This window comes from Pseudorca crassidens, chromosome 2 (genome assembly GCF_039906515.1).
Source record: "Pseudorca crassidens isolate mPseCra1 chromosome 2, mPseCra1.hap1, whole genome shotgun sequence".
Classification (NCBI taxonomy): Eukaryota; Metazoa; Chordata; class Mammalia; order Artiodactyla; family Delphinidae; genus Pseudorca; species Pseudorca crassidens.
The window spans coordinates 51,803,167-51,819,971 of NC_090297.1; the positions used below are offsets into that span (position 1 = coordinate 51,803,167).

Sequence of the window (16,805 nt, forward strand, 5' to 3'; positions counted from 1 at the left end):
ATTCTTTTATTGAAAAAGAGCAGTTTTCAAACCTAAACTTGAAATACGGAGCCTGAAATTTGTTGAGAGAGGAAAAAAAAAATGTTGATTATTGAAATGATTTAGTGTGTATTATATTAATATAACCTTACTTTAAAAAAAAAGTCATATGTAGTGTTTAAGTGATTGATTATAACTTACAATATTTTAACAGGCTTGATTGTTAAAGTATTTCACCAATTTTAAGCACTCAGTTTATATTTGAACATTTAAAAATTAATAATTGCTTTAATAGTAATAATATTTTGGACATTACAGTTACTTGTGCCTCCAAAATATATTTAGATGGATATTACAAACCAAAAAAGAATGCATTTTATATTTGTCTGTCCTACACCCTTTTAAAAAAAGTCATCAAATATCTCTTTGGTTTTCTTATCCTCATTTATTTGAAAGTAAATAATTTATCTTTTGGGGGGAGGGTTGTGCGGTGGAGAGAAGTTAAGATTAGTAAGATTACTGTGGGTTGGTTAATCAAAAGTTAGATGTACTCAGAAAGCTTTGTGGAGTTACTGTTTAATTTTTCTTTAATTTTATATTTCTACTTCCTAAGAAAATGTCAAGTAAAAGAATCAAACATTTTCCATAAAACAGTAAGAAAAATTTAAATGTTTTAAATTCAATTTTATTTTCAAATTACTTGGATTTTAAGAGGCAACCATGAGGGTTTCCCGGGAGTCTCGTAAACATTGAATATACCAGGTTCCCTGTTTCTCTGTGAGAAAAAGCCTGAAATATTATTTTCAAAATTTGAATGAGTATTCTGTTTTTTCGGAATGATTATTACTGAAGGTATTTCACAATCAGATCAGTAAATTGAATGTGTTTAGCTGCAACCGTGTTGTCACAGTGACGCATTCTTTACTATCTGGCTTGTACGCTTTTCTTTGTTTTTTTTTTTCCTTTTTTCCCTGTTTTGTTTCATTTCTATAATATCAGCAATTATGTCTTGAACATAGATCTTTTATTTTAGTCTGGTGAATATCAAATCCATCTCTTCTTTTGTATATGGACCTGCCAAATTTTTCTAAGTTTTTGACTAAAAAAAATTGTGTGTAACTAATACTTAGAAAGGAATTAGATATTACCAAAATGACTAAGAAACAGATCAGAGTCTACATCAGAGTCTACTTTTAGAGGGGAAAGTCTTTGTTTCCATTGATCGTAGAGATGATTTTTGCTCCTAGACTTCCATAAACATTGACTGGCATCTAAATGTTTAGGATTTGCCAATCTGGCCGCCGAGCCCTAGCTGTACTACAAGTAGTGAGGTCAAGGCTGGAGCAAAATTAGATATGCCTTCCTTGAAATAGGGTTAAGATTATATGTTGTTATAAACATTTCGATAAACTTCACTTACTGTCTAAGGAACCTGGGACCTAGGCCCGACAATAGAACCTGGTACACTTCCGTGAACATAACAAAACATTTTTTACTTTTTAACAGTTTTCTTCTTTAAGATTGTGAGACATGATACCGATGCATTTTTTTTCCCCCCTCTTGGACTTCCCAAAGGGATCCCACGTATGATTTTGGTAACATAATGCTTGAATCAAATTTCAAGTGAAATAAGGATATATTTTTTTAAAGGTGAACACCTGAAGAAGCGTTGTTGCCTTTTGTTTTCATTATAGTTATATTTTTGTCTTCATTCATTTCCTCAGGATGAATTTCATCCTTTCATCGAAGCACTTCTGCCCCACGTCCGAGCCTTCGCCTACACATGGTTCAACCTGCAGGCCCGAAAACGAAAATACTTCAAAAAACATGAAAAGCGTATGTCAAAAGAAGAAGAGAGAGCCGTGAAGGATGAGTTGCTAAGTGAAAAACCAGAGGTCAAGCAGAAGTGGGCATCTCGACTTCTGGCCAAGTTGCGGAAAGATATCCGACCTGAGTACCGAGAGGATTTTGTTCTTACAGTCACAGGGAAAAAGCCTCCGTGTTGTGTTCTTTCCAACCCAGACCAGAAAGGCAAGATGCGAAGAATTGACTGCCTCCGCCAGGCAGATAAAGTCTGGAGGTTGGACCTTGTTATGGTGATTTTATTTAAAGGTATTCCGCTTGAAAGTACTGATGGCGAGCGCCTTGTAAAGTCCCCGCAGTGCTCTAATCCAGGGCTCTGTGTCCAGCCCCATCACATAGGGGTTTCTGTTAAGGAACTCGATTTATATTTGGCATACTTTGTGCATGCAGCAGGTAAGTGCAATGGTGAAAAGTCGGTCCACTTTCTCGCGTGTGCTTTTTTTCCTGATGACCTCTGTATGTGCTGGGCCATTCCCGAGCTCCCTACGGCAGGCCATGTCCACATGGACGGTGTGGTATCCAAGGTAGACCAACATCAGAGTAGCCAGATCCTCCATTGTTTGAGGTTCCACCTTCATTCAGGTGGAAAAGCATAGCTTGGAGAGCATTCTCGCTAAGTTTAGTTCTTTTAACTAACGCTAAGTAGTTAAAAGAACGCTAAGTAGTGTTCTCAGAGGTGTTAGTAGTCAGTTATGGGATATGTTTAAATCACGTTTTTTGATGAGGGGTGAGAGAAGTCTTATAAAAACCCTTGTAAGAAAGAGTCTGTTTTAACTGGCAAGTGATCTAGTTAAAAAGCGTTTAGTTTGGTAGTGAGGCAATATTTTTAGTTGCTTTTCTTCTGGGAGTGTTTTTATCTACTGGGGTCTCTTGAACCCCCCTGCTAATTAAGAAGAGGTTGGAGGTAAGATTGCTATCAAATCGCTGATCATTTATGAAGGAAAAGGAAATCACACTAGTACAAACTTAGTAGCTTTGTATTAGGAATACTTAGTGTTGTTTACAATAGCTAAAGGAAAAAACAAACCAATTCTTTAAGTAATTGATGGAAAGATTAATCTTAAAAGTAACCGAACCTGTATAGTTCATGAGCACATTGAGAAATAGATATTGATAATTGATTTGGTGAGTTGCTTGATTTGTAATAAAATTCTTTATTGTTCCAAGGCGGTTTTCAAGGCATGCTTTACCTGTGCATATTACAGCATGCAGAATAGCATTCAGGATAAAACTATTGAGGACTGGATAAAATAATGCATTTTTACTTTGTTCCTCTCATCTTGTTTTAGACAAAAGGCTCATTGTGTTACGTGAAAGCTCAGGTCTTGTGAAACTTGTTGACTTTTTATATGTACATATCGGTCTTGCTAGATTACCTTCATGGCAGTTACTTGAGCCAGATGGAAGAAAGAAGGTTGTGGAATCCTACCAGTAGGTTGTTTTGGGGTTCATGTATTTTTTTTTCATAAAGGACAGAGAAGATGTTACCTGTAAAAGCGATACTCCATTGTTTTGCAAAACATTTTCAATTCTAAAAATATGAGCTCTTAGAAGTCATCTGATATCCTATTCTATTATTTTTCTCAATATATGTTTTAGAAAGAGAACTTTTGTTATCCATCCGTCCTTACATAAGAAACTGGAGAAATTTACTTTGCAAGCATGTCACATCATCATTTGCATTCTGTTGGCAGGGGATAAATGAGTATTTTAGAGGATGTGATCTGTAAGTGTTTCAACTATTTGGGTTTTTGAAAATGTATACTTAATTATAAGAAGTGCCTGTTGCTTTAGCCAGTTCTGGGTAGCGAAAACGAAAAGGCAGCACCTTTCAGATGACCTCTGAACAGGAACAAGTGGCCCTTTCTTAACTCCCTGTTAACCCTATTGTTGTTACTTTATTTTGTCTATTGAAAAAGCAGAGTTAAAATTTTTTCAAAATTTATTTGCATATATAAGTGGAGAATCTACTAGGACAAGGTGCAAAAAAAGTTGTGGGTATTATATGCTTTGGGGGAGCACTCTCTAAAAATCTTGTGTTTCATCTCTTTGATATTTGGAGAAGTAAATAACATAATAAATGCTCTAATGGACCAATATAAGAAATTGCAGGTGTCAGTGGGTGATGCCCATCATGGTAGGTGCTTCCTTACAAGGTAACATCAAAGCGAAATACCTGTTATGCGTTTATTGGTGTGAGCAGCATCTCTTCTAATTTTTAGATGTGAACGTTTCCCTTAGATTCACAGAGACACGGCCTTCCTCGCTCTCGCCGTTTCACGTTGGATTCTCTCTCGCTATTGACAGTTTGTGCCTGTGCTGTGGCTCCAGATCCCTTGAGCCATCATAGTTGCTGTGGTTTCAATGACCTGAAGGGTGATGTTGGTAAAATGGCAGGTAGACTGTTGCTTAGGAGAGTTAGCATCCTTATTGCTTATGAAAGATTTATTGCCAGCACTGTGGATCAGACTACCTTTCGGTTCGGTTTTCCTGCGCCTCCCAGAATCCCTCGGTCGCCTGAACGGTGGCCAAGTACAGGCCATTGGCTCTCCCTGCGCAGCCGTGGCGCCTCTGTGCGCACCAGGATGGGTCTGAGGGATGCTCAAGGCCTTTTGTCTGAAAATATCTCAAATGTGATTTAAGAGATTTAGAGACCTGTTATTTGTGGAAGGGAAGCTGCCAATACAAATAGGAGGTAGATCGGTCAACTCACATACAACTGATTTGACAAGCATCTGTTATAATGCTGAAGATTTGTAAACACTAAACAATGTTTTTACCTCCTTAAAAGTTTTGAGAACTTGCCAGTATTGGCAGGAGGCAGAGACTCTGAAATGTGCTTCAAGAAACATGCCAAAACCATTGTGGCCTTTTCACCTATAGTCTTTTTTTTCCCTCTCTTTCTTTTACATGTATTTTTTTTCTTCCCAAATGCCATTTTTCCCCCTTGATGGCCACGGGAAGATCCTTTTTTTTCTTTCTAAAAATGCATATAATAATTATTGCTTCATGCCTCAGCCTCTCCTTGGGAAGGAAGTTGAAATCTTAGAACGCACATGTAAATGCTGGAAGTTACTGCAGAATCAATTGTTTTTTAAAAGCGGAGGTGATTTTTCTAAGACGTATTGAGACGCTAAAATACAATACATAAACTGCATTCCTTTTTCTTCTCCTCTAAATCCAGGGGCATTAGAACTGTGTGAATTTTGTGGCTGATAACCAGTAACAAGTGTAATGAAATCGGAGTGATTCCATAAGCCTGAGAATTTCATCTCATTAAAAGTATAAAAGAGTAAAACCATTTTATGCCTTTAATTTGGTCTCTCTTTGAGTCGTTCTTCCCATGTATCATATGACAACTTTGAGATATTATGGTATTGTGGTAAATGGTGTTCTTTGTGGGCATGTAACAGTAAAGCTAATTTATGACCAGTCTTTACCAGATGATCTGTATCAGAATCTACAATATACCCGGCACGTGGCAAGGTCACAATTTAAGTTGTTAAGGTCATAACCTTAGCCACCAGGCATTTGACCTTTTAGATAAAGTTAACCTTTGTTCATTAGTAGGCACTCAACCGAGAACTTTCTGGAGAGTTTTTTTTTTTTTTTAAACTGCTTCTGTATAACTTCTGGTAATGTAATCAGATTCTAGAAAGATTTTCTGTTGAGTTAGTTAAATTTTGTAAGAGGTTAGACTTTTTAAGGACTCATCTCTTGGATAGAGGTAGGTTGCTGTATCTAGGCCATAAAATGACTTTTTATAGTTATTACCTGCTGCGGGTAGAATGAAAGCTGAGGTGGCTGTGTGGAGATGTTTAAAAACTAAAATTAAACAAATAGAATTATGTTTAATTCAATGAAGGCCTTTGCTAATTTTTGAGTGGCATTAGGCCCCAAAGCTAAATCACAATGAACATCTTCACTTTTTGCAGATGAGGAATTTTTTAAGATTGGAAGTATTTTTAGTTACCTTAAAATTCACTCTGAAAGACTAATACATGACCAGAATTTGTCAGGTAGTTGCTGTAATTGCTAATTAGCCAGGGATGGAGCGAATTGAACTTGTCCTAATGGTAGCAGGAGTACTTGTTAGTTTCAGGGTAGAAAGTGAACGCGTTTGCACAGTAGTGTTTTAGTTTAATAGTTACGGATCGCTTCCATGGTCTCCCTTTACTACCTTTACTTAGTGTTGCTCAGCAGGAATAGTAAAGGTCCCGTCGCTTACTGAAAGAGTTGCGGTGTCTGAGAAGCCTGGTGCCGGTCCTGGAAGCCTGACAGTGGTGTTACTGACGACCACATTACCTGTACCATATTGTCCACTTAATTATGCTGTCCTGAACGCTCATTTCAAATTATTTACATTACTGCTAGTTCTGCTCTGATAGGCCACGTATTATTCCATTTCAGCAGAGAGAGAGAGACTCCCATTCAGGTGCATTCTAGTTGTAATTTGGCTTCGTGATTGCCATTCCTTCATATAGTAATAGAGAAAGCCATGATATGCAGATAGACCAGATGGTCATGTTGACAGATTGAGAATTCACTTCCTGCTGCTCCAGAGCAGGTGTAAGATTAGGAGTGTCTGTGTAGGAACGTGTGTGCGCTTCGTGTGCATGTGTGTGCACATCCAGGCTGCACACAGAGTGCTGGTTAGAGTAGGGGGAATGATTTCTTTTTTTAAAAAGCTGCTACCTTAAACACAGTGTAACTGTGTAAGGTTATCAGTGCATACAGAATAATAATTGTAAAAAAATTTAAGTTGATAATGTTAGATTGTTACAGTTTATAATTTTATGCCAAATTAATTATGATAATTTTTAAATTTTTAGGTAACTTACCATGTTAGTTTGTGGCAGGATTGTATATCTAAAATATATTCAATATATTCTGTTAACAGGGGTTTGTGTGTATGTGTGTTTACACTCAAATCCAAGACTATACATTATTGAATTAAACTTCTTCATTACCCTAATAAACTCCTTAGTAGAAAGTTGTGTAGTTAGTTTCTGTGATTTATAATAATAAAAAAACATATTTGGAAAAAGAAGGGGTAAGATTAATATACAGTGATATTTAATGAAGACAGTAAGTACCACCCCATCTCAAACTCTAACCTTAAACTAAAGGTGGATTTTGTGGCTGATTGATCTACTGTAACTTATTGGTATATGCACACAGTTATAGAAAATGTCATTTATCTTTCTGTTTATCTTTTAATTCTTTAAGGGAGATAGCACAAACAATCAACAAACTTGAGATTAAATATGGCTTTTATATCCTTGAGTATTTTCTGCATAACTTGAAGATAGTAACAATATCCTCTATTTAGAACATAGTAACAATACCCTTTATCTAGAATGTAGTGAGGAAGATGGAAGTTGAAGGATAGAGAGTGTAGAGGTATAGGGAGGTATAGGTGTTCTTGAGTAGAAGGGAGGTCAGCTCATTTATGGCTCAGAGGTTTGAGTGTTGGTAAGAAATTTCCCAATGCTGCTGGCTTGGATTTGCCTTGTCTGCTTTTCCACCCAGTGATGGATAGCATTAATTTGAACCTATTTAGGGCTAGTGTGGGAGAAACCACAGCCTTTGTTGTGGTCACTGGTATACACAGTAGGACTGGTTGTTTTCCTTGGTTAAGGCCTCAAGCTGCTTCCAAAGGATGCAGAACAGCCTGTCGGTTTTTTAAAACTTGCACAGAAGCAGCAACAATTCTAATTGCTCACAAATGTTAATATAGATTATTGAAAACAATTTTGAGGTTAGGATAGAAGAAAAAACATAAAATACAGATTGCGTTCATTGAATGTGCTAAACACCAGTTTGTTGTCATTTCAGCAATTATTTCCCCATGGTCGTTTAGAGGTCAGATCTTGCTTTTAAATATATTATAAATTGTAAAGCCTTGGAAGGTGATGTCAGGGGAAGGAAGAAGAAGTCAGGTGGAGGAGGAAGAGAATGAATAAACTGACATGCTTTGTTAAGAGAAACATAAAACCGTGAACTTAATGGCAAATGGAGATGCTCTAAAAAGTGTTTTGGTTTAAGTAATGACTGTAAAAGGATCCCAAGCAGCAGGATATCTAGTGGAGAATTTTATAATCCATCTCACCATCATTTTTGCATAGTATGCTTCAGATTAAGAGACCTATTGGGGGCTTTGGAGTTTCTATTCAGATTGTTAGAAAGAAAAGTTTTGCAGAAATTCTTTGTAGGGTTTAGGGGTCTAGTTAGGGACACTGTGGCATGCATAAACTTGGAAAAGGGGCTATTGAGATATTCGTTATTATTACCATTTTGCTTTTTAAGGGGTAACCTACAATGTTGTCAACATTTTAGCTCTCTCCCGCTAAGGCAACTGTAAGATAGAAATGATTGATCCAAACCTTGGTGTCCCTGAACTTACCGGAATTCTCCAGCTGCTGCTAAGATAGAAATGGCTTTTTCCCTAGGCATTTCCTAAAATATTAGAAAACAGTGCTTCATGTTTTGGTATGATAATTCCACAGGGTAAAAGTATATTTTATCTAATGGAATTAGTCTTCTTATTAATACTTTAGTGAAATAAACATGGCTTATGAGCCAAAGGAATAATTCCACAAATGACAAATTGCTGCTACTTTGTAGCAGAGGATATTTTTGCTTTTCTGTTTGTAAGAGACACTAAATGAGATAAGATTGAGAGAAATAAGTTCATTTGTGTTACGTATTTTGGCGAGTTTGTTCTGTGATATATTGCTAATCTCAATCTCAGAAATGATCAGGATGATCATAATAACTGGAGTTTGAAGTGGAATAGCTTTAATGTTTTTTGAGAACTTTAAACTATTTGTCTTAAACTCTTTGTCTTCATGTCTTACACATATTTTCCTAGTGGTAAATTTTGGACCTAAATCGATTGAGAGTAGAGAGAAGGAGATGGATGGAAGAAAGGAAGGAAGGAAGGCAGGCAGCCAGACAAATAACTTTTATTGTCTATTTTGCAGCAAGTACAGTCCTAAGTTTTGCCATACATTGTAGCTTTCTTTTATTTTTTTCCTTTAACTTCACAGGAGTATTGTAAATAAGTAATTCACTGTCCGTTTGGACAGGTGAAAATCAAGTCTCAGAGGTGCCAAGGGATTTGTGCAGAGCAAGATTAAACCCAGGCCTCCTGATTCCATATCCTATGCTTTTAAAAACAAAATTCAGATCCATTCTATATCCCTGTCTATATCCTGTTGTCTGGCGTTGGATGTCACTTAAGTGGTATCACACACCCACCTTGAGTCAAAGGGGAAATAAAAAGTCAAAATCCAAACCTTTCCCACGGAGATATTTTACTGTGGAGTTTGGTTTTAGCCGCAGAATGAAGCCACACTTGGTTAGAAGAGGGAGAAATGGTCTCATGCTTGTTAGTGTTGGGGTCAAAAATCTGGAATGACTTGTTCTTTCTTGTTTTTAGAATGTAGAAGTTTAGTGAATAGAAGCATTATAACACAGGTTTAAGAAATTTTTTTTTGTAAGATGAAGTTAGATGAATTGGTTCTAGATGCTTTGGTAAGCCATTGAGAATTAAAGCAAGCATTATTTTAAAAATCAGAATTGCATGTAATATTTTACTAGGTAAATTTTTAAGCATTTTAAAATATGCACAAGAGATATGTATTTCTAACGTCCTTTGATGATTAGATTTAAAAGTTTTAAATTTACTTTGTTTCCAAAAGTTTCTGTGATTATGGCTGTGTGTAATTATTTAAAGGAAAGCAGAAATGGAATTTTATTAGTTAAAAAATTGTTTTTTAACTTAAAAGACAAAGGAAGAAAATTGAAAATAGGGAAAAGTTTCATTTTAACGCCCTTAAATGACTAACTGATTTATTGATGGATTTATTTAATGCCCTTATTTTCACTTCTTTAAACTGCGGCAAGATTAGTTCTTAATGACTTTAGTGCAGAAGTTCAAAGCCTCACTCAACATGAATTTTATAACTGTAAATAGAAAAAAGATTATAATTATAACATACTACATCTATTCATTTTATGTATGAATTCTTCTAGTGTTTATTTTTTTAAAAAGCTGCTGAACTGAACTTATATTAAATAAAATAGAAATGTGACTTTCTTTTTAAGTTTCTTTTTTTTTAAGAAATGCTAATAAATCTGAAAGTTAGGGTGTGGAATGTCAGTCACCCCAGAAAGGGAAAACTGAGGTGTGTGATAAAAGTGATTAAATTGGAAACAAAAGAGGATTGCAATTAAAAAAAATAGGACTCACACCCCATTGTCCTCTCCATCAGGTTCCATACTGCCTACCTTTGATGTCTCTGATGAGTGTTTCTGGTGGTCCCAATAGCTTATGAGTTTCCAAACAGAAACAATTTTCAGAGCATATTTATTGATGTAAATATTTTAATGGCTATTTTTGAAATATTCTATGGGTTATAAAAGCCAGATGAAATAAAAGTAGCAATAAAATGTATTTTAAAAATGAATAAGATTTAACAACTTGTATGTATGTCTGTGTAGCATCTGCCATTGTCAGACTGTTGTCTTTGTTGCTATGGTTTGGGTGATTTTATTTCCTTTTGTAATTTTGCCAGCCTGTGATTGGCTAATGCAACATGTTCACGCTGTTGGGGAAGATGTATCTGTGGTGAGTTATATAGCTTTATCCAAGGGGTAATTTTTGGTAGGGAAAGGTATTTGTCAGTGGATAATAGGAACTGTGGTGCTACAATATCAATTTTAATTGGATTTTTAAAATTAGGGACATATTAATATGGGAAACTCAGAACTGTCTCTTCTGTGTTATGTGCCTTCCTCTTTCCTCTTCCCCTATTGGAAGCATTTAGAATTCTATGTATTTTAATTTTAAAGGGATTAGTTATTTAAGTTTAAGGTCCCACATAAAGTGAATATTGTATGTACGGGATCCCATCATTGTCACTTTCAAATATTCCATTGCCTTTCAAAGGAGCTGACATTACAAGTCCTTAGGTTGACAAATTCTCATCAACTTTTGTGAAAATTTTGGCTGCAGAAGGAGTAAAGTCAAAAGAGGGCCATAGACAGATGGATTTCAGTGTTAAGATGACATCAAGCCCTTCTTGTGGCATTTTTAAACATTCCAAATGAATGAGGAATGGAGATGCTTACAGAGCTTACTGTAGAATAAGTAATTAAGATACTGTGCATCTGCATGTAAACCTTCGTAGCATACTATTCAGCAGAGCTGTATGGGCTCAGATATAATAGCAGATGAACAATGAAAATCGTAAACATCTTTTATGCTGAGTATAATTCATAAATAATATTAGATATAAAAAAGTGTTGATGGAAAACAGTGTATACCTGAGAATATATTTTTAGCATTAAGTAATTGGAAGTTAAAGATAAGTTGGGTTACAAACACTTAAGATGAAGTAAGGATTCTGGATAAGAATTTGGCAAAAACTTGTCTGCATCTTTGTAGGACTGTGGCACGATTTTTGCATGGGTGTCTTTTATATAAAAAGTACTGAGTTACTAAAGTTTCTGATCGATTCATTTAGTTGGCTTTTTCTCCCCTTCTTTTAAATGGTGGAGGTTCTCTTTGGGAGAGTAGTTTCGAGTAACTTCTGAGAATGAAGTCTTTGTAACTTGATGCTCTTCAACAGCATAACTATTGTTGTATGTTCCTGTCCGGGAAAGATAGTCATTGCAGTACTTTTATTGTATGGCCTCTTAATATGTGACAAGGACTTTTATTAAGACTTCTTTTTTCTTTTAAATGTACTTTTAGAAGTCCCTTACCCTCCTGACCCAATCAGGGATTACAGTGGTTTTTAAGAAGATTCAAATGAATTTTTATTATTTTCTTGGCTCATTTACTGTATAGACAAAAGTCTTATTTTTTTTAAAAAAAAGGCTCTGGAATCATGTATTTTAGATATTCTGTAAAATAAAGTAGGAATAGAAATTAACAGAAAAGTGCCATCTCATTGGGCCCAGGATGTATACAGTTCTTGGAGAATGAGGCTATTGCAGCCTGAAATTTTAGGGTTGAAGAACTAATTGTTCTGAAGCTATTTGCCCCTCATCTCAGAAAAGACGGCAAACATGCAAAATGGATAAATGTAATCCTTTGTACTTTTACCACCTACATTTTTAAACTATAGTGACTGTGATTTCTCCAGAAAGGTCAGAGGTTTCAGACAGAAAGCTTTGTGATTCTTCAAAGAGAGACATTTTCAATTTTGCTATCTAATGACTGATTATGCATAGCTTTTAACTTTATTTGCAGTTGAGCCTCAGGTGCTGGGATGGGGGTGATGCTGAGTAAGTGAGGCCGGGTCATGAGACAGCGGAACTGGAGGGAGACAGCTAGATGGGAGAGGAACATAGATGCACATTTAGGGATTTGCATGTTTGGCCCGTTATTACTGACACCTTTAAAAAAGTGAGAGCAGAGCAGCTGCAACGGTACGTTTTGCTTTGTGCTAGAGCATTCTGTGACAGACTCTTAAATATTTTGGGCACTTGAAGGAGTTTACATAGCTGGCTGCCATTTTTTAGGATTGGCTTTGTTGGTTTTCTGAATTGTGGATATGGGTTTCTTTGACTTTATGTGGGTTTCTTTGTTTCTGTTTTGTTTTCCTTTTGGACTTCTCCAAGTTTTGGAGAATTTTTCACGTTGGGTGGTAGGGGCGAGTGGAGTTGGTAGATGGCTTTTGTTGTGGTTTACTCCTGTTATTCAGGAAACAGAGGTTCAGAGAGTGCTCGTAGCTCACTCAAGGTCACGCCAATGGTAGTGGCAGAGCCAGGATGAAAGCCAGATCTGTCAGACCCCAGACTAGTCTCGTTAACCTCCATGATATTTAAGTTGGTTCTTATACATTATTTTATTAGCTCTTCATATAAACCTTACCTTTTGGGTAGGGGAGCTTTTATAATTGCCTTTATGCTGCTGAGAAACAGAGAGGCTGAGTAATGTGTCCATGGTACATGGTTAGTAAGTGGTTAGGGCTGGTAAGTAGGTCTGACCCTTTTATGGCCTGTTTTTCTCTCTCAAGTGTTTCCCAGTATTATCATACTCCCTAAGCTCTGCCTTGGAATTTATGGATGGGGCTAAAACTGTTCTCTGGCAGTACATTATAGTGCTGAAAACCATTGTTTTCTCTAAAGTTTAAAAAGTGGTGAGCAGCTAGACCTTGTCCTGGTTTGTTAATAGATTCAGAATTTTATACCTTGAAGGAAACTTAGAGGAAACCTTCATTTTGCCGGTGAAGAAACTTAGTCTATGCATCCCAGGAGCTCTGGAGATAGAAAATTCTTGTATAAGTTGAGGAGCAGTTGTGGCCTGTTATCATTTGCATCAAGGTGGATGCTCTTTGGTTGGTGTTGGCATAGAAGATGTATTTTGGTTGCCTTTATTGACAGTTTCCACCATGTCCTTGGCAACTCAGTTCAGCAAACATGTTTTGAGCGCTCACTATCTGTTAGGCACTGTGTTAGGTGCCAAAAATACACAGCTGAAGAAAATACTGGGAGATGAGTTGTTGCTATCTTAGATGAATTTTCCTCAGAAACTAAGATTTTAAGGCTTTCAATGTTTTAAAATTAGGATTCTCCCAACTAATAGCCCATTAGAAGTTTCAGACATTTGCAGAACTGGTTGTTGATACTACCTTTTTCCTGTACAATTGGTGTACATTGAGGAATTCTATCATTTGGTGATATTACTACTAAGTGTTAACTTTTTGGTTTTATTATGTCAGAAATACCTATGTAAATGGAAAGAAAACCTAAGCAGACACAGAACAGGGCACAGGTGTTTTCTATTATTTAATAGTTCACCATAGCACGTCTTCTCTAGAGAAAGCTGGTGCACAAAAAAAAGTTCTACTTTTTTTTAAGGACATCCTTTGAGTAATGCTGAGGTATAAAACAGTTATAGGCAAACTAAACAGCAGGAGAATGAGGGAGTAACAAACAGAAAGGAAGGGAAGGCCTTGAGAGCAAGCTATGGTGATTTCATTTGGCAGTTGGTAGTTCCTAAAACACAGCCAAGTCCCAGTAGCATAACCACTTAAATTCTCTATTTTGCTCCATCTCCGAAGAAAGGTAGCGATCTTGAGACTTTGACGTGGAAGTGGATTTTAAGTTGTCCGAGTTCTCAAGCTGCTCTGCCTTTCTTTCTCTTGTGAGAAGAAAACAGATAATGTATTAAGGGGTCCTCTGTGTACGAGTGTGTGTTAGTGTGGTAATGGGGCAGCTGTGAGGGTCCTTTGGGAAAGTGTGTACAGATGGTGATAGAAAGGAGAAGAACTACTGCATGTCTGATAAGTGAAATACAAACAGCGACAGCACCAACAGCAATCTGGTGGTCCCAAATATTGGAAATTTTTTGTTCTCTGTTATATCTGCTTGTTGTTTAATCTGAAAGTGAAATCTGTTTCTGCAGCCATTAATATATGTGCTTTTCTTTGTATAGAGTGCAGAACAGATGATTTGTTCTGTAATTATTTTCAAAAGGCAGAAAATTTGTGTGTAACATTGAGAGTGGCATGGGATTGTCATAGAAACTCGTTCTGAACGCTGTAAATAAAAATGGTTGGGGATTAGTCACAGTGACATGGGGGACATCATGGAACGCAAGACGTTTTTCTTTGTTTGACAGTATGAGAAGTGAGGCAAACTTCATAGGGTTCATGGGATACTAGCAGTTCATTTCTTCCAGGGAAAACACAGCTGACTTCAGATTAAATAAACCACTTGGATACAAATATCAGAATTTACCTTGTGAGTTTCACAATATCTGATGTTTCCTTTACTTTAGGAATGTCTTTTTTCCAAATAATGAAATTTTAACAAGTTTGAAAATCTCTTTTTTTTTCTACTAATCTTTAGAATCACCCTGTCTCTTTCCTCCTTCCTTGACCACACTTTACCCACTTGTAATCCTGCATGGTATTTTTACACATCTGGCCTTAATTCTGTTTTCTTTGGTCTTCCTTTTTCTTTTTCATGAAATATGAATAAAACTGAACACATTAATGATAAACCACCTTCATTAATGTTATATATTTTAAATTATATATATTCAGGTAGAATTATGAGTCTATAATTATGAGTCAATATAACACCATTTTCTGTTTTTTAATCAGTTATTTAGAGGGAAATTGTTTGAGGGGATACTCATTGTCTAACTAAGTCTGACATCTGGAAAAAGGATTGCTCATCTTTAAATTTGGAATGAATCCCCAATCGCAGATTCCCACCAGGGTGATGTTTCAATAAACTCTGATGTCTTAGCCTTAGATTCTTGAACTTCTGGAGGTAGCGGCTGAACTCTAAGAAGGGATTTCAGGACTTAAGGAACTTCGCGTTATGGGGTGACTTGTGCTTCTGACAAGGCTCCTTTCACAATGCTGTGCGTTATTGAAGGTTCTTATTTGTTCTCAAGATGATAAATGCAATGTTTAAATAAGGGCAAGGTGTATGAGACAAATGTGGGATAATTAACACGAGTAAATTACCTTTCTGGATTGAGTGAACCAGTGGACATAACTAACCTTGAAACTGGAGAGAGCACATGCAAAGACATAAATGAGAATTTTGGGGCATGGAACATATAGGGGCAACCTGTCTCCTTGCCAAGTCTCTACCCACACACTATATATATATATGTATACACACACACACACACATATATACATATATATATATGTGTATAAATTAATGGAGAATCTGGGTTGAACAAAACCAAAAAATGTGAGAAGCTTATAACGTGAATTTTAAAACTAGGTAACATATAATACAGTTTTTTAGGTGTTCACTTCAGGACTGAACTTAAGCCTAAACTTTTTTGGTCAGAATAATTTTCCCTTTTCACTCTATCATGTTAACTGATTCTGATTTTTCACCAAAATCCAAAGCTTCATGTTAACCTAAGAGTTATGACATGTGAATAATTATAATTCTGAAAACAAAGGTTTGGTGATGCTGGACATTTGTATAAAATTATATAGGCTATTTCTGTTTCCATCTGAGATCCTAGTCTTGACTTTTATCCAGACTGTTTACCTAGAAAAGATGATTTGGGGTTGATAGAGTAATATAGTCATTGCTCCAGCTTATATGTGAGGAAATCCATCTTTATACCAATAGCCATTTATCAAGTACCTACTATGTGCTAGCTACCCTGCTAGGAGGGGAAAGAAAGGATTTTAATTCCATGCTGTTGAATTTGTGAAGAGCACAAGCTTGATTAAAAAGGAAACCCTCTCCTCAGGATGGACACACATTTGGTTTTGAATCACATACTGTCCTGCTCTGCAGGGAAAGTGTCTGTCAATCATAGCCTTATCTCTGGTGAGCATTTGCAGGTTTGTTTGTCTATCCTCGCTAAATAGGATAGATTTCGGCATGGTTACTTATCCTAAGTTGGGAGAGGCCAAGGGCAGTAGTGGTAGAAAAGGTAAAGATCAGAATTAAGGAGCTGGGTCCTCCTATCCAATGCTTCACTTTCATTAAAGCTGTTAGACCAATTTCATTAGCTCCAAAATGCACCAGCATATGTAAATCTTCTTTGTTTAATTGGAGACCTATTGATTGTAGGTAACATAAGCCTCTCTAAGGGAAACAGAACCCAACTGAAGATAAGAGTTTCTTCCCTCAACACATACAGCATTCATGATTTTATTTCTCTAGGCATGTTCGTTATCAAAACCATTCCACTGCAGACTTTCCCAGAAAGTGTTTCTGCCTGGCCCTGTTTTCATATCTGAAAGCTCCTACTTGTTTCAGCAAAGGATAATGGGAGGATTTTGACAGAATATACATTTCTTTCTTTTTTTTTTTAACTAAAACTTTAATAGTAATGAAAAAGAAAAACTTATAAAATCATATGAAAATAATTTGCTTTAAAGAGACTAATCTTCTTTTGTGTTTTCATAGACTGCTAAAGGGAACCAAATTCTGGCTGTCTTCTTTGGTGAGCA

The 16,805-nt window shown here is 36.3% G+C and overlaps 1 protein-coding gene across 8 annotated transcripts in view; it reads left to right on the top strand.

Annotated features, from left to right (window-relative positions):
• The window catches only part of NFIA (nuclear factor I A), a 417,920-nt gene that overhangs the window by 30,263 nt on the left and 370,852 nt on the right, over positions 1-16,805 (top strand). For all 8 annotated transcript variants that reach the window (XM_067726354.1, XM_067726349.1, XM_067726352.1 and 5 more), the window contains exon 2: positions 1,704-2,235. In XM_067726354.1, the coding sequence (XP_067582455.1) occupies positions 1,818-2,235 (418 nt within the window). In that variant the 5' untranslated portion in view covers positions 1,704-1,817. The remainder of the gene's footprint in view (positions 1-1,703; positions 2,236-16,805) is intronic.